The 18,362-nt window shown below is 35.5% G+C and overlaps 3 protein-coding genes across 3 annotated transcripts; 1 reads left to right on the forward strand and 2 right to left on the reverse strand.

Moving 5' to 3' along the window:
• Nucleotides 1–299: 299 nt before the first annotated feature.
• On the reverse strand, nucleotides 300–3,208 carry LOC143558630 (mitogen-activated protein kinase kinase kinase 1-like). The gene is made up of 9 exons (XM_077047438.1): nucleotides 2,339–3,208; nucleotides 2,179–2,263; nucleotides 2,029–2,091; nucleotides 1,775–1,932; nucleotides 1,611–1,683; nucleotides 1,466–1,525; nucleotides 1,284–1,394; nucleotides 981–1,187; nucleotides 300–725 (listed from the first exon to the last, which is right to left on the reverse strand). Exons 1-8 carry the CDS (start codon nucleotides 3,103–3,105, stop codon nucleotides 1,020–1,022), a joined length of 1,485 nt encoding a protein of 494 aa, XP_076903553.1. The 5' UTR covers nucleotides 3,106–3,208; the 3' UTR covers nucleotides 300–725; nucleotides 981–1,019.
• Nucleotides 3,209–10,012: 6,804 nt separating this feature from the next.
• Nucleotides 10,013–12,574, forward strand: LOC143558613 (uncharacterized). The gene is made up of 2 exons (XM_077047421.1): nucleotides 10,013–11,062; nucleotides 12,371–12,574. The coding sequence occupies exons 1-2, from the start codon at nucleotides 10,166–10,168 to the stop codon at nucleotides 12,572–12,574; spliced, it is 1,101 nt and encodes a 366-aa protein (XP_076903536.1). The 5' UTR covers nucleotides 10,013–10,165.
• A 2,631-nt stretch (nucleotides 12,575–15,205) lies between these two features.
• LOC143558631 (transcription factor bHLH81-like) lies at nucleotides 15,206–18,004 on the reverse strand. The gene is made up of 5 exons (XM_077047439.1): nucleotides 17,345–18,004; nucleotides 17,146–17,265; nucleotides 17,016–17,081; nucleotides 16,591–16,659; nucleotides 15,206–15,924 (listed from the first exon to the last, which is right to left on the reverse strand). The coding sequence occupies exons 1-5, from the start codon at nucleotides 17,750–17,752 to the stop codon at nucleotides 15,877–15,879; spliced, it is 711 nt and encodes a 236-aa protein (XP_076903554.1). The 5' UTR covers nucleotides 17,753–18,004; the 3' UTR covers nucleotides 15,206–15,876.
• Nucleotides 18,005–18,362: the final 358 nt, after the last annotated feature.

Genomic DNA, 18,362 nt, shown 5'->3' on the forward strand with positions numbered 1-18,362 from the left:
CACGAGTTTTGAGTAGCAAATCAATTTGAGTAGGAATGCGATGGTCATTCTTGGCTTGACTTAGAAAGTGACCATTTTTCGTGTTAGAAACCTCAATGCTCAAAAAGTACCGAGGTGACCACATCCTCAATTGCAAATTCCTTGTTTAGGCTGGAAGGTGTCAAGAAAAACCTGTTTAGAAACCGGACCGGCATTGAAACCAGTTTAACAAGAATAGGTTAGAAACCGAACTGTCGGTTTTGTCATGAGAGAGAACTGGAACAAGATGGCTTAATGCTAGTAGGCAGCAGACCAAAAGCTGACTTATATCATGCGTTATTTAGTAAATCATTGATGTACTGATGATGTAATATTATCGACTAAATACAATACAATGGATACACATAACAAACCAATCTAGGATAACATTAGTAACATAACTAAAAAACAAATTTATCTTGATATCCTTGATCATATTTATCACTAATACAACTCCTCATTCGTGCTACATGACATCTATAAACAAACTACTATTCACCCAAAAGAATTAATTTACAAACCAAACACACAACGCCAGAGAACGAGAAAGATTTCTCACAGCATCAACAGATCCGTCCCGAGAGAGAAACAATGAAAAGAATATGATATGCTCCAATAAGAACTTTAACCAGACCCAAAACTGAAGTAGTCAAAAGGACTTTGCAGTTTCATCATAACCTCATAATGTATGATTTGAGCTATTGCATCTGTCACAAGAAAGGCATATAATGCAATATGTTAAAAAATAGGTGTAAAGTATACACCGACAGGCGACACCTTGTTTGGTTCTACTTGATGATGAATTCAAACCTGATGTAATGCAATAGGTGTAAAGCATACACCGACAGGCGACACCTTGTTTGGTTCTACTTGATGATGAATTCAAACCTGATGTTTCAAGGTGTAAAGCATACACTGACAGGCGACACCTTGTTTGGTTCTACTTGATGATGAATTCAAACCTGATGTTTCAAGGAGTGAGCAGACTGCAGATGCATGGACTACGGAAGCGGAATTCTAACAAATGGATGGTCCAAGAGTTGACCAGCGGTCGGGCGGTCTCTTGGATTAACACGAAAGCACTGTAATATGAAATTTCTTGCTTCTGTTGAAAGATTATCTGGAATTGGCGGAGGACGACCACTTCCGATTCTAAATAATGCAGCCATCTGTTCATCACAACAGTAACAATATGCTGTCAATTAGCTTATAAGTTATAACCAAATGCATACATGCATATGAGAGAGAGGGAGAGGGTAACATACACATTCCATTGGATAATAGGGAATACTACGTGTCAACATCTCCAAGACGGTGCAGCCGAGGCTCCATATGTCTGCTGCAAGTCCATACCCTTTATTTCTAAGATTAACAACCTGCAAAGTTCATTAAGTCAGAATGAGAAACAGAATTAAAATTAAACTAAATTATATATAGTTGGACAAACCTCAGGAGCCATCCAGAACGCGGTTCCCTTGCAAGACTTCACGTCATTGAATTTAGTGGCCTAAATAAGACAAGCAATAATTTAAGAGATGAAGACGAATAACTATCACAAGGAAAATAATTTAATAAATGAAAAGTGAAGCAACCTTAGCCAATCCAAAATCTGCAAGTTTCACTGAGCCATTAGCATCAACTAATATGTTTGCACATTTTACATCCCTGGTACACAAGCAAGAACATTTCAACATTAGAAGCCAATCATGTACTCTATGAAGCCCCTAGTACAGCCAGTTGCATAAATTAGTTGTACCTGTGCACTATATCGCGATCATGTAGATACTTAAGACCACGTAAGATCTGGCGTGTGTATGAGGAAACTTGAGAATCCAGAAGATGATATCTTTGATAGAGACTTAAAAGAGAACCTTTTGTCACAAGCTCAAGAAATATATACAGCTTGAGCTCGTCCTGCAAGCCAACCACATCATAAAAATATCATGCTATTACATATTTACATTCATATAGCCCATGAAGCATCGAACTGATAATAACTGAAAACAATACCTTATAAGTACCATAGTATCGTACTATGTTTTCATGCTCAAACTGACTTAAAAGAGCAATTTCCTGAACAAATAAACAGAGATCAGTATATCAGATATCATAACTACACACTACGATGTTAAAACAGTACAAGACATACACCTTGCATACCTGTTCAAGTTGAAAAACACTTTGCCTTCCTTGTTCCCCTTGATCAAGCAAAGAGACTTCCTTCACAGCAATAAAATATCCACTACTGCAAGAACAAAAAAACGTAACCGTAAATAATGTTTCTTTGGTGTTAAACTGTTAATAGACAGTAAGCACATACTCGCAAATGCCTTCGTATACCGAACCAAACGACCCACGCCCCAAAAGCTGTCCCCTTTGCCAACTAGTAATCTTGACATGCCTGAATCTTCCATTAATGGAAACATTCGGCCCGCAACCGTTAGGCGAAACACTGGACGGAGGCTCCGTGGTAGTACTGGACGAATCATCATCATTTGAAGTCGTAAAAGAACACGACGCCGAAAGCGTCGTCCTTTCAATCCTCCTCCTAACATTATCCATATCCAAATCACCTTCTTCTTCTTCCTCCTCCTCCTCATCACACAAGCTTTGTAACAAGGCTTTGGAAATTGACGGAGGCGACAAAAGCGGAGGCCGTACACCATTTATCCCCTTCCCAATTATATTCCCATCACTAACCCTAACCCTAACATCATCATCATCATTTTCAAGTAATTGTTCAATTTTAATATTATTATTCAAACTGGAGCTCGTAGGATCCGAGGTGGACCGGATCTTACTAGCTTGCCACGACGACATTGGAATCCCTAAATCCTCAGCACTGTCCACCCCTAAGCTACGGTACACACTCTCAAGTTGATTGACATCATCGGTTCCATCAATTCTAAAACTAGTAGGCAATTCAAGCGATTGAGTACCTCGAAACCGCGAAGAAGCGTCTTCGGAATTGAACTCGTAGTCAATGTTCTTCCGTGCATTCAAACGCTCGAGCTTCGGCTTACGTGGCTTTGGCTTCTTGGTGGTTCCATCGTTGTTAATAAGGAGGAATTGAGGTAGGTGACGCATTGAGAGACACGGAGGTCTGATTTGTTTGGAAATTGGTTCATTAATGGGTTTGGATTAGGGTTTCGGACTTTCGGTCGTCGGAGAGAGATGAGTAAACGCAGGAATAATAATGTGTTGTGTGGTGAGGTGTGGGCTTCAAAATATCGCTACCGCAGACAGTTTTAATTTACTTTCATTCAAGTTTCCCGGGAAATTAAATATAAATATAATATCAATTTCGTAACCATATGATGATAAACATGAGGCACCCCCGTCGTACTTTAATTTTTTAAGTCTTTTTTATTTAACTTTGATCGGTAATATTTTTGTTTGTGTTATATAATACATGATGCAAAATATATGAATGGATTGGGTTTTAAATTTATTTGACATTGATATAATTTTCATCAAGTATTATATGACACGAACAAAAAAATTTACGGTCAAAGTTGCAAAAGAAAAACTTGAAAAGTCAAGACAGGACACTTATAATGGGACGGAGGGAGTATAATAAAAAAATAAAAATACTTAATAAGTAAGCTAATAAGAACATTTTCTCCAAAATTATGTGAGAGAAGTTTGTAAATTATATGATGGAGTTTTGAGTATTTGTGAGTGTAAGTTATATGGTAAAGAGAGAAAATGTAGTGATTTTTTTTGTAAATTTGAGATATCAAAGTTTGTCCCTTTTTATTTTTTAATATTTATTGAATTGGTTGTGTGTAGTGAAGAGAGAAAACGGTAATGATAAATGTAGAAAAATGCATTATTTATTAAATATGAGAGAATAATATAGTATTTTTAGTGTAATTATAGAGACATGGAGATTAATTGAGAATGCTCTTAGTATTACCTTTAAATATAAATAAAAAGTAGTTTATAATAAAATTAAAAAGAAAAAAAAGTTAGCTTTCAGCACGTGCTAAACGAGGTTTATTTGTATACTAGGTTGTGATTTAGTGATAGAGACAAACTCTTTTATCTTAAAAACTTGTAGTTCTGGATTCGAGTCATAGGAATTAAAAGAAAACTATCTCTAGTTTTTTTCCCATTATGTTCGTAGTGTTTTTATGATGGTTTTGGACCTACTACGAGATACAAAAGTGAGAAAAATTAAAATATTTAAGGCTTTTACTTGAATTAGACAACGCTCTATTTTAGTTTTAGTTATATATATATATATATATATATATATATATATATATATATAGGGGATGGATCATACGAGAAGTGATATTAGAGTGAGAAGTGGATCTCATCCATTGATTACACAAATCAATGGTTTAAAATACAAGATGGCATTTTTGTAAATAAGTTGATGATTTAGTCAGATGTTTTATGCTTAAAAGGACAAACTCGTCAAAATATTGTAGGCTTATAATATGTAACCTCTGGAAACCCTTGTTTCACTCCTAAACGGCTCCAATCAATCCTCGTAATGAAATATGTTTCTGCATATGAAATTGATACACCAAATCAACGAATTTAACTAGGGTGATTCTGTTTGCTAGTGTATAAGAAGCGATCAATTATCGATGCTAGTGATTGGGTTGCTGTAAACCATAATTGGGGCTATTTTATATGCTACAGAGGCCGAACCCTACACAAGGAATCAAGTTATGTTGGAAAATTTATGGTGTTTGTTTGAATTAAACTAACATATAACTAAAAAGATGCATACATTCATAAGTTTTTTTATTTGTGGTTCATCAGCATGTTGCCCTATTCCCGATTAGTTGGTTAAATTTTTTTTATCAATCGAGAGTTATGGTTTTAAAAATACATCTAATTATGTGTGTAATATATGTTGTGGATGCCTAATTCTTGAATAACAGGCATGTTATGTAAGGTCAATAATTGATGCTATTGTATCCGTAGGAGGTCATGTTATGTTTATTTTCATAGTTTATACATTGTGTTGTATTGTATACTTAATATTAGTTGATGGTTAGACCAAGTGTAAAGTCTTATTCCCGTGTAGGGTGTATGTTAGAGTTCTGTTTGATTATACAATAAGTATCACTACGTTCTCTAGTTATTAATAGCTACACTAAGCCTTTTATTTAATATAAAATTGTGAATTATATTGGCAGATTGTACTCATGAATTGAATCATTCACAATGTCAACTAATAAGTTTGGTCTTAATCTATCTATTAGTGTAGGAGACTTTTAGGTGATGTATATGATATGCTAGCAGACTATGTATTATATGTGTAGGGTATACATATAGTGTAAGGATGCTTTATGTTGATGTGTATGATATGTTAGTAGATTGTGTAGGCTGGTATGTTGAAATGCGAAGTGTATATGATTTCGTGTAGGGTGTTGGTGATAATGTGCATGGTAGACATATTGTGTAAGTAAAGTTTTAGTTGATGTGTATGATATGTTAGTAGACTGTGTAGGCTAATACGTTGAAAAGTGAACTGCATATGACTTATGTGTAGGGTGTTGGTGATAATGTGTAGGTTATACATATTGTTTAAGGAGACCTTTTGTTGATGTGTATTTACATTAGTATACTGTGTAGGCTGCTACGGTAAAATGTGAAGTGTATATAAAATCTGTGCAGGCTGGTATGTTGCAGATGATGGATTATATTATGTTATTTTCTTTTGTTCTCTGGGTTTTTTTTTTGATGATTTATTCATTACAAGCAGTTTGTTATGGTGCACAGGAGATGGGTTTTGTTGATTATGATGTTAGATGGTAGCTTTATACACATGATGTATGCATTTGGTAATGTTGCTGTTTGTGTGTATGGCTAATTATTGGTGGTTGATATTTGTAAATATTAGATGATTCATTGGGAAAGAAATGTTAAAAAAAAACTTACTAACCATACTAGGTCCTTTGGGTTAGTATTTAGATGTTTAGTTACTGTAGTAATTGTTTGGTGTGGTATTTAAATTCTGTATACATGGTATATCGAATAGTGATGTGTAAGGATTATCTGCAAATTGTGTAGGCTGTGTAGGTGTTAATTTGAATATACATTATGTATGTGTATGTTGTGAAAGGTATATTAGCAAATTGTGTAACCTGTGTAGGTATTAATTTGAGACCATATTATGTTATGTGTAGGTTATTTAGGAGTTAAGTTGCATATGTGTAGGGATATTAATGGCTATAAAGGGATATAATAGTTGCATTGCATATGTGTAGCTTGATTAATTGTATGGTTAGTGTAATGATTTGTCTGTGTACATGTGTAGGAATATCCCTACACAACAGTTAAAGAAATCTCAAAGTTCCTACGTTGTACATTGTGAATAACATGATGATCTGTGTATGTGGTGTTATGAACAATTGTAAAATGTGTAGGTATATTCAAATTTCTTACAATAACGAGTCGTAACCTAAAGATGGCAAAATGTAATCTATGTATATTAATAAGATGATATGTGGGTGCTATATATATTTGTTTATAGTGTGATATAATGTTTTTAATTACATTAATGTTTAATGTTTTTTTAAACTTTGGTTTGTTTTTATTGTAGAAACATAATAACATTATTTTGACATTCAAAGGTTACCCGGTAAAAGACGAAGGCTTGATTCAGACATAAATGCTAATTAAAGAAACGGATATTTTGGAGCTTCTCTCGATTCCCCATAATTGTTTATTGATAAATGAGTATGCATAGAATTACTAGTATGTTTATTGGTTATCAGACGTCGTGTTTTGTTTAAGATAAACTATAGGAAACCTAATGAATTATTAATTTCTTTTGATCCGTGTGTGTGATTTGCAAAAAATTGAACTGTTATGTACTATATAAATTCTATTGTTTAATGATATTGTGAAATTGTGTAAGAATAATGACAATACAAGTTCTTTATCGTGGTTTATCAAACAAAAATAATTTCAAACCTATGGTTTGTATAACTGGAATTGATGGCATAATGAAAACATCTAAAAATCAAAAGGAATCTATAACAATATAAAACAAATGTATTCTAATAATATCAATGACATGATCAAAATTAATAAATGATTGAACTCATTTCCTGATTCTTAAATTGCAAACATAATTTGAAATTGTATCTTGAAATTGAATAGGGTCTTGGGTTATTTGAAATTAAAGCTTGATATTAACTTAGATGGTGGAGACGATATAAACTTTAGTTGGTGGGGTTAAGTACTTATGTTTATATAATTAAAGATGAAATAATAAAAAATAATGAATTGTAACTTACTATTAATTGTGATTAGTTACCAAAAAAATAATAACTAACATTTTACTAAAATACCCATGTATTTAAATAATCCAAAAATAAAAAAGAAAATTTATGATTGATCTAATTAACTTCTCGCACTTCTCGCTATAAAAATACTTCTGAAAAGAACCAAATCCTATATATATATATATATATCTTATTTTGATGATAATTTGTGACAATTTTGTTTATTTCTGTATGCTAATAAATGATATTGAACTGTGAAGTTTAGTTTTAGAATTTTAATCACATTTTTATGTTTAAATTCACAACATTGTGTTGGCCTGTGATTATTTAGTGCTTCTGAAAACATTTTATTTTTCTTATGAGTTAATGAGTAATTATATATACTTCTTTTGTTTTCTGTGTAAATGTGTAATGTTATGTTTTTATTTTTTAAGACCAACCTTGCCGTTTGGCAAAAACGAGTAGAAGACTAGTGTACTTTTGTATATTGAGGTCTGAGGAGGTATTATCCAACTCAACTCATTATGGAGCCTACTCACATCCAATTACTGAAAGCTAATCATTAGGGCTAAAATTAGTTATTGTTATGATTATCTTATTATTAAATCACATAAGTATTTCATTAAAAAAACATGTAAGAGGAATTCCACGTAAATAGTCACGATAGACCGTAAACAGGGCATTAACACTTTTTATTGGGTACTAGAATAATTCTTTCATATGCTTTTAATTACATATTTACATGTAATATAGCACACACATAACCTATGCATATATAGGTTATATGTAATGTAAATGATAAACAAACCAACTTATTTATGTGACAACAATAAAAACTAAACTTATTTAATTTTTTAAGATTGAAAAATGAATGGTTTATTATGTCTATGGCTCTACGCATTTTTAAAATATCATCTTTATGTCCATAACAATTATAATCGCATAATATAAATAACGATTGGTAGGTATAGTAAGAGTGTCTTCATTGACATCTTCATTTATACTTCCATCTCTAAAGTTAGGGATATAAGTTAAATTACCACTTAGTCAATCTCTACGATATAAAAGGAGTTAACAAAACAAAAGTGATTTTCTAAATATTAAAAATCACTATTCATATCATATATCTATTTTCTTTTGTGAGTAGAAGTAAAAGAGAAAATATTAGTTAATCAAATTGATATAGATATGAGAAATTTGATGTGAGGCTTTAAAATACAAATAAAATTAACGTGTTAATTGTAAGAATCAAGTAGTAGAGTAATTATGTAATTACAATTACATAATTACTCTACTACTTGATTCTCACAATTAGCTCGTTAATTTCATTTGTACGTTAACTTTCCCATACATATGATCCCCCCCCTAAAAAAAATTTCATATAAAAATTAGTTTATCAGTGATCAATTTAGCTATTTCAATTCAATATCATAAATTGTGCCATTTCGAAAGTGTGTTTTCTGTTTTGTTATCATTTCACTCCATTTGGCTAGCGCCACATTTCACTCTATTTGGCTAGCGCCATTCAATTTTTCCATTTAATCTTCCATGTATGTACACACCATGTGAGGATATTTATGTCTTTTAACCTTTAACCCCCTCAAAATTTAAAACCCTATTGAAAGTTGCCATCGCAAGCTCTTGTCCCCAACTTCCATTCCAATCAACGAAGTTAAATTGTGACTTCTGGAGTTACTATTTCACAAATAACTCAAAGTTTCCTGCTTCAATATTGCACCCCATACACATATTTATGTATTTCACTCTACAGCTTTCATTTAATTACATATTTAAACCCACACACTTATTTACATTTATACCCTGCAAATTTCATTTAATTATATTCTTAAAGCCACACACCTAACTACATATGATACAACTCCCCCCCCCCCCCCCCCACCACACACACCCCACTCACATTTTAATATGATAACCTTCAACACTACAAGAAATAAGACTTGTGTCGACAAGACCTATCTGGATGACATGTTGTTGTCGAGATAGCCTTGGCTATCACAATGACTTATCCTTGACATAGGGTTCCCCAAATTTGTCAAGCTGAAATCATGTTTAAACATTATGTTCTTGAAACATGGTTAATTGAGGTTTTTTTAATATATATATATTCTTAAAAACGAGATAGCTAGTCATTGAACTTATCTCGAGGACAAGTTCTAGAGATAGGACTTCCCCAAATATTTCTCAAGGACAAGTCCTTGAGATAGGACTTTCCAAATATTTTCAACACTTGCAAATTCCATTAATTACACATTAATTCATAAAGTTTTAATAGGGCGCAACTCTTAAGTTTCCCTAAATTACACAAACAACCTTAGGAGTTTTTATTATAGTACAAATAGATATAGTAACGAACCAAATCCACACTGACCAAGTTCCGCCATATACAGTACATTAGAAAACTTTACTTAATGTTTAAATATTTAATTGTTTTATTAAATTCACCAGTATATATACAATTTCATGAAACAAATCTTTCAATACACACCACCGGCCCTTCTGTTAGCTTCTTTATGAAATGGAAGAATAAAGTAAACCCTCTTAACGAAGACACGTATAGTTCACATGCAACATTCACCAACCCACGTGTCATCTTTTGTCCACCGCCATCTTCCACGTCCTCATATGTCTGCCACTCTCATCCTTTAAAACTGCACCAAACATCTTACAAGATCTTCTCTTGTTTCTCTTCAAACTCACACCCCAAACATCTTACAAAACAACAAAGATCATGATGAACGCATTAGCAATCGGTCTTGTACTAACTTCACTGCTAGCAGCAGCCGTATGGTCTCCATCTTCTAGTACTCACCATGCTGACGACCACCGTGAGGTGATTGTCAAAGAAGGCCACCGTGTGGTGGTGGTTGAGTATGACAAAGAAGCTGATGGCAGCACCAAGGTGCTTATTTCACCACCCGACGACACCGAAACCGAGAAACCGCCTTCTGAAGGCATGTTTTCGGGTCCGAAAGAGCTCGTTTGCGACGCTTACGGCAAGTGTAAGCATAAAATCGCCTCCGCTTTCGGGGAAAACCAAAGATAAAGTCGAGGAAGTCGAAGAACATGCGAAAGAGGCGGTTAATGAAGCGGTCGATAAAGTGTCAAAATCCGAGAAGATTGCGGGCCATACGATTGGTGAATCGATAGGGATAGCGAAGGACACGGTGGCTCATGGGATCGATAAGGCGAAAGAGGTAGCGGGTGATGTGGCGGACACGGTGAAAAGCGGTGCCATGAAGGCGAAAGACAAATTAGATGTGGTGGCGTCGGCTAAAACATTAGGGGGGGATATAGAACGAAACGTGTCGGGTATTGGTCGAATCCAAGAAGCCGCGAGAGAAACCGTGGGGAGCGTACACGAAGTCGGTGAAAAGAGTTTAGGCGAAATTTTAAAAAAATTGAGAGAAGTAACAAATGATGTTTTTAGGTATGTTGTGTCTCGCGATAAGGTTAAGGCAGTGGTCGGGTTGATTCACATGTTGGGGTTTTCGACTGCTTATGGTATGAGCGTGTGGGTGACGTTTATTTCGAGTTATATTTTAGGGAGGTGTCTTCCGAAACAGCAGTTTGGGATAGTGCAAGGCCGGATATACCCGGTGTATTTCAAAGCCATGGCTTATTGTATTTCGGCTGCTTTGTTGGCGCATTTAGCGAGTGAGAAGAAGGATAGTTTAAGCGGCGTGATTGGGTTACAGGGTTTGAGCCTTCTTTCCTCGCTGCTGATGGTTTTGACCAACTTGTTCGTGTTCGATCCTAGAGCTACTAAGGTAAACTGTAAACCTCCATTGCATTATGGCTTGTTTATATGTGCTAACAATTTGCTGACATGATAATAAAGAAATTTCTAAAGTATGATATATTAGTGTAGAATGATACATTTAGTGTCTCCTTAGTGTCGAATGACACATTTAGTGTCTCCCCTTTGTCGCATTATAAATTTAGTATTACCCATAGTGGTGAAATATGAATTTGTGTCGCTTCGTGCTAAATTATAAATTCGGTAGTCCCCTTAGTGTCAAGTTATAATTGTAGTAGTCACCTTACTCTCGAATTATATATATTTAGTAGTCCCCTTAGTGTTGATTGCTTGATTTATGAATCTTGTAGTCCCCTTATATATTTAGTAGTTTCCTACGCCTTGTTCTTGAGTTTTTTAACCAAGGAAAGAAAAAGAAAGGAGAGGGAAGGATAAGAAAGGGAAGGAAATTTTTTTTAATAGGCTCCTTGAGCTGAAAGGAAATTGAAAGAAAAGAAAGGATAACTTATTGGGAACAAACTTATCCTTGGTAATCATTCCATTTTTGGGAGGATAATTTATTGAGAAAAAACATCAATTTAATCCCTCCTAACTTCTCATACTCCTTTCCTTTCCATCCTAAAAAAACTCAAGGACACCTATTTTTAACTATCCTTAGTTTTCATTTCATTTCCCTAATTTAAAAAAACTCAAGAACAGGGTGTAGTGTTGACTTATAGACTTAGTGGTCCCCTAAAATGCAATCCGTAATGGACGAGAAATGTGGGCAAAAAGGGGCGATTTTTGTGGTGCACACCGCCCCCCGAATTGGGGCTGGGGCGGGATGTTTTTGTCGCTGGAGGGGGGGGGGATATATTATTATTTATGCATGTGTGTGTTGTGTGATATACACACACACACACATATATATATATATTTGTAGCCCCTACACCATTAGACCCCAAAAACAAATTCCTATCATTTGCAAAATGACTGAGCGCCACACGGCGCAAAACGCCTCATTTTGTAGCCCCCTCCACTACGCATAGCCATTAAGCTACCGGTTCCAACTACATATTTTACTTGTAATTTAGAGATGTAAACTATTGCGACTTCAATAAACACGTAATCCTTTATTTGATTTATTAAGGGAACGGTACAAAATGACTTAAAATCCTCAAAAGGTATTTATTATTGAAGAAATTAGATGCTTAATTGGAGTAGAGTACAATATGAATGTTGTTTGTTAAGGGAGGACATTATACATTATGGAAAAATTTGAATGTTTTCCAGAGAGTAAAGTAAATACTAATTGGTGGAGATGTTATTTTACTTGTAGACCATGTATGAAAGAATGAAGATAGAGGGGGAAGAAGGGAGAGGGGTAGAGAGCCCTATTAGAGACTGGATAACAGGTCCAGACGGGTTGCCAGAACATGGTGGTGCAACTACAACCTCAACTTTAGTGAGGCCTGGCCGAACTTATAGACACACGTTGGTCGATAATAGTGGTGCAAATGTGGTGAGGCCAGTAGTGGCGTAGAGGCGAGACATATTGACGTTGAACGCGAAGTTGAAGAGGTTGAATATGTACTCGTCTGTGCTGAATGGCTTGACTTTGGTCGCTCTGACATGGCATATGGCTTACTTGGGTCGTCGACTTCATGCTACTCGGTAAGAGGGCGGCTTCATGCTACTCGGTGCAAGAGGTGGGTAAACGAGGTTGCATGTACGGCGACCCTTGATTCACTTGCTGCTTTTGACACTTGTAGATTTACACATGTTTGTATATGTAGTTTTTACTATGACTGTTCTTGCTTTGTTCACGATTTCGATGTAGTTTGTGCTTCTTTAGGAAGGTTAGTTTGTGGTTTCTATTATGTTTTTGTTGCTTGTTTTACTGACATCGTTGTATTTCGATCTTGTACACTCGGAGGATAGTGATGTTTTGATTATAAGAACTTCGTAATGTTATTAATTTTGATCTTCGTTAGAGTTTGTAAATTACTGTTGGTAAATTTGACCAAATGGGATTGAAAGCAATTCAGTCATTTGAATGTATGGCATAATACTTGTTACTATGTAAGTCTAAGCATCTTCCAAATTTAGCAACCCACAAGGCCATGACGAATTAGCAACCGGTGTAAAATTTGGTAATCGGTCCAAACGTCATGTTTCTAGACAGTCTTCCAAGTATTTCTAAGGACGTAAACCACCGGTTTCTCTTGGTGGGCAGGGCACATGTGACAAAGAAACCACCGGTTTCTCTTAGTGCTCGGCATGTAACCCGACAACTAGACATGTAACCCGCCAACTAGACGTGGGCAATACCATTGGAATTGGGGCCACCCATGGTTTTTGCGCAGTAGTGTATAAATTTACGTGTTTTGGGCCGAATTTTTTATACGTAGTGTAAGTTTAGCCTTTTTCGGCTGAAAATTTGAGCCCGGTCCCCCTCGTTTGTGAAATTTTGTATACATTTTGAGTCCCCCCTCCCGATTCTTCAGTCCAAACTTCGCCACTGGGCAATACGACAAACTTACTAACCATGATCTATCATATTATAACTCTTAATAACAAACCATGTTCATTTTCAACCATCTATAGTCTATAAGCGTCAAATCATATTTGAAACACATTTAAGGTTTTTTTTAGACTTGAAATACAGGACGGTTGTTTTTAGACTTGAAATGCCACACAAATTTACTACCAATATTTGTTGCTATATGTTAAAAAGTATTATCAACGGATTATTCATGATAGGTCCACACCTATTGGCCGACGATGTCGAGTGGTGTGGTACAATGGTGGTGACAGTGTTGGGTGGTGTGGTAGTAGGTGGTGGTGGCCGGCTAGTAATGAAGGTGGTGTGGCGGACCCCACCATCTATTTTTTATATGATTATTTTGGTGTGGTAGATCCCATTATCTATTTTTTATGTGTTTATTTTTGTGTTGTAGACCCGCCTATCATTCATACATCAAAAACTAACTACGTTAGACTCTATTAGAAAAAAACTTGGTGAAAAAACAGAAAATTTCTTTTATTAGGATTAATGTTGGCCAATATGTCAAAGTATGAATTATTAAAGTCCAATTAATTTCCTAAAAAAAATTAAATTCTATGGCTAAGTTTTATAATTCTAGATGCACAATTTATCACACGTCCAGTCTCATTGTTAAAGACGCTACAATCCGCGTTGTCCTCTCCTTAGATGTTATAAATAAATGAAAACTCCATCAATGCATTTCTCTATGGGCATCTCATTGAAAGTGTTTACATAGGGTCACATTGATTCTCACGTTTCTAATCATGTGTGTAAGTTAAATAAGGATTCATATCGGGTCGAACAAGCCTCATGGGGTTGGTTTCACCGCCTTAGCACATTTCTTATCAACGAAGACTTTGCGGGCTGCTAGTCATGCTGACCCATCTCTCTTTGTCTTCAAAAAATACTTTTGCATCATGTAGCTATTGGTTTATCTTGATGATTTGATCTTAACAGGAAACAGCCCTCATACACTCACTTCTTTCATCACTCATCTAACTCAAGAACACCATCAAATATTTGGGGAAGCTCAAGTACTTTCTTGGGCTTGAAGTTACTTATACGTCAGATGTACTCTTTTTAAACCAATCCAAATATACTACTGACATACTTACCGTGCTAAGATATTGGATGCCAAACTAGCACTAACACCGGCATCTTTAAGCACAAATGTTTCCACGCGAAGGCTTTTATGTGCTCCTTGGTTGTGAAGCTTTCGTCAGTTAGTTGCTTTTTGTATGCTGCTCATTATTTTCTTCAAAGTCAGTTGCATACCATCTTCGTAGTGGTGACAAACAACGTCATTCGTCCTCCAAAATAATATTTTCTAAGCTTACATTACGCTAATATTTTGTTTGTCGTGAGCTTCTAGCTTTGTTGTACGAATGTTTGTCCATCGCTTATGATTGTTGCCATTGAAATTTCATTGGCTTCATAAAACCCTTGATTCAAGCTAGATGATGTATTTCCATAACATTTGCTTTTTTGAAGGATGGAGATGAATCCAATTTTAGCAAAAAGAAATGTTTAATACAGAAAACAAGGTTTATAAAACATTATTTTATATATAAGCGTTTTTTTCAAAACCCTCGATATATTTAGCCTTCCACAAGCATGAGGATACTCACAGACTCATGGCTCACTCAAGAGGGTGGCGCGATGTTCGCATGAGCTTGCTTATATGCGGCCCTCGCTCCACTCAATCTAACAAAGTATAACACGGGCCGTTATGGGCTTAAACTTAACCCCGTTTAAATCATGCTCAAAAACAGGTAGTACATACTAATACAAATTAAACCAAATAATCATTTTGCCTCAAAAACCAAGATCAACCCATAAGTCCATAACTTCATTAATTTTCATATTATTCTCGTAGAGCTCTCAAATATATAGTTGTTCCTTCTCGAGCGTTACAAGGGAAACTTGAACATTCCCAAAACCGGCAAGGTCATACATTTCCGAAACTAGCTATATATTAGACACCATTATGACATATAACTTCCCTAGATTGTTTAAAGGGGAGTAGGTAACTAGCAAAAGCCAAGCATACACGTGCAGTCATACTTCACTAGAGAAGTTTACACTACACATACTAGATAGATCCTAGACTTGACAGACAAGTGAGTGACGCGCATCACATATTTAACCCTAATCTACTTGTTTCTAATAGTACTTTACGGTCACAAAAGAAGAAATAAAATTTGATCTCAGATGTTGGAAGAAGCACCATAGCACAAAGGAGATGTTGACGGCATAAACACCATTGAGTCATTCGTTGAGATAACGTTGAAGTTGGATCAATTCTTAACTGAACATGTGCATTTGTCTTGATGCTCCCTAAGTTCCTGCATTGAGTGAGTTTACATGAAACTAGAGTGTAGATATGAGTTCCTTAGAGATGGCACGTACGTAGTAACGCGTTTTCTACTTATAATTAGTGGGTCAATCACTATAATGGTTATGTTTAAACAAAATGAAACTGGCCAAAAATGTAATCAAATACATTAGTTGACAAGGAGTTACCAGAAAATGGCCAACATAAAATAAGCATAACTTGCTTTACAAATGGAGCTAGGAGCCACATGTGCAGTTTGGCCATGCCATCGGAACCCGTATTCCTCAGTCAGTGCTCCGATTTCATCTTAATTCACACGCTTAATTTATGTCCTTAATTCCATTATTTATTAGGCCTTTTTCTTGACAACTCACACACACGTAAATCTACACCATTTTTGCCCACATTGAGACTCCTCACCACTTGGGAGTGACATTATTTATCACATTCGTACCATTGGGGCTTAAGTAGCTTGTAATTTAAAAAAATTGGCAATACGCTAATACCTGCCAAATTTTAAAACTCATCTTATGTAATGTTTCAAGCATTCATTTTTACATCATTTTCTTCTTGAGAATTCTATCTCCGTTATTCTCATGCTTACGCTTTGCGTCAGTTGCCCGCTACCCACCCAACAAGTTAAACGCATCACTAGCTAGATCGATAACATACATACCTGAATCTGTCTTTGCGGAAACTTTACATACTCCACCGCCTCGTCTAACATGTCTGCCGTATTGGTTTGCTGCATCACATACATCCCATTGCTCATTAGATCTTCTCAATCATTCTAACTTCTAAGCTTAAAAAATCCAGTGAAAAAAACATCATAAATGCCCACGCAATCGTCAGATCGGGGCAGTCTTTAACACCAGGCCAGTACTTCCAAGTCTTATATTCCCAACAGAAAAACATGATCTTAAGTCTTAACATTCATATCAGGATTTAAGGTAGTGACACTGACACTCACAGAAAGATATAAGAAAATATATATATATATATAATCTGTATATATGACCAAAGGGTGTGGTACAGTGTATCCATTCAAATGTAAAGCAGTTTCCATAAAAGGAAAACTCTGACCAAAAGACACTGGCTTACCTTATCCATATTAGGAACCAGTTCTTGAAGCTTCCTTATCCTGTCACTTATTCTAGTCCTTCTCACCTTTTAACACACAAATCAATTCACAACAAACTAATCATCATTACCAAAAAAAAAAACTAATCACCCGCTCAGTGATACTGCGAGGATGCGTAGCGCATCCTCGCTTAGCGCGTACACGACACGGCACCGAATCCCCTAAAATCTTGTCCATGTCCGCATCCAACAACATACTTTGATCTCCACTCTAAATAATAATAACAATACAATAAAGTAAGTGAAGCAATTAACTTTTATTTATTAATATGAACTAATTAATTAATTACCAGCTGTGTGGTGAACTTCCCTCGTTGACTATTATCTAACCCGGGGTCTAGACGGTCTCTAGACCCCGAAAGATAATCCTCGAACCCCGCAGTTTGGTAATTTGGAAGAAAAGCTTCCGGATTACTGATCTGCGACAGGAATTCAGCTGGAGAGCTGTTCTGTCGCAGACCGATGGGGTTCGGTATCATAATATTAATATTCGGATCAACGAAAGTTGGTTTGGAGGAGTCCCCAGCGGTTGTGGCAATGGAAGTGTGGTGGTGGAGTGGTGGCTTCGGTGGATCAATGATGACATCTTCTTCCTCTTCGGATTCCAGTAACGCTTCGAGCCATGTGGCTGGAGCGGACCGGAACCTCGAGAGGCCGCCTGGACCGGGACCCGGACCGCCACCGCTTGTCGGTTGCATTTTTTTTTTGGTTGCTTAAGGGACTGGGTTTATTATCTTAGTAAGAGTGCAGGAAATAATAATAATATTATTATTGTGTTGTAATATAAAAGGAAGGAAAATGATAAAGTGAGTGAAGATGAAATGAAATGAAATGAAAACAGGTGGATGGGAGGAAAGAAATGCGACGTCATCGTGTCACAGGAGTAAATGCTTCTGCAACATCCGGTTATAAAAATATTAATTAATTGATGGTCTAGATTTGTTGTTGAAAAATCTGAATTTTGGAAAAGTATTAAATTATTATCTTGATTTATATGTTAAAAAAGGAAAGTAGTTAATTCACCAGATATATTAAAGTAGATATGATTAATTTATGTCTTGTACAATAAAAGATATTATATTATTTTTATTTTGTTTCTTTATTTATAAAAGGAGAGAAAATTAATGTGAAAACTTTTTAAGCTTAATCAAACTTATTGCACGACTTATTACAAATATAATGGTCATGCTCGGACTTTTAGGATAAGTTTTGACACGAATGTTGATGCTCCTAAGACTATATAGAAGTCTATAACTTTCATCAATGTAAAAGACCCTTGTGAAAATCGTTATAGAATGATATTAGTGT

This window comes from Bidens hawaiensis, unplaced genomic scaffold (genome assembly GCF_021521415.1).
Source record: "Bidens hawaiensis isolate Kalapana, Puna unplaced genomic scaffold, B.hawaiensis_p1.1 tig00019559_1, whole genome shotgun sequence".
NCBI lineage: Eukaryota > Viridiplantae > Streptophyta > Magnoliopsida > Asterales > Asteraceae > Bidens > Bidens hawaiensis.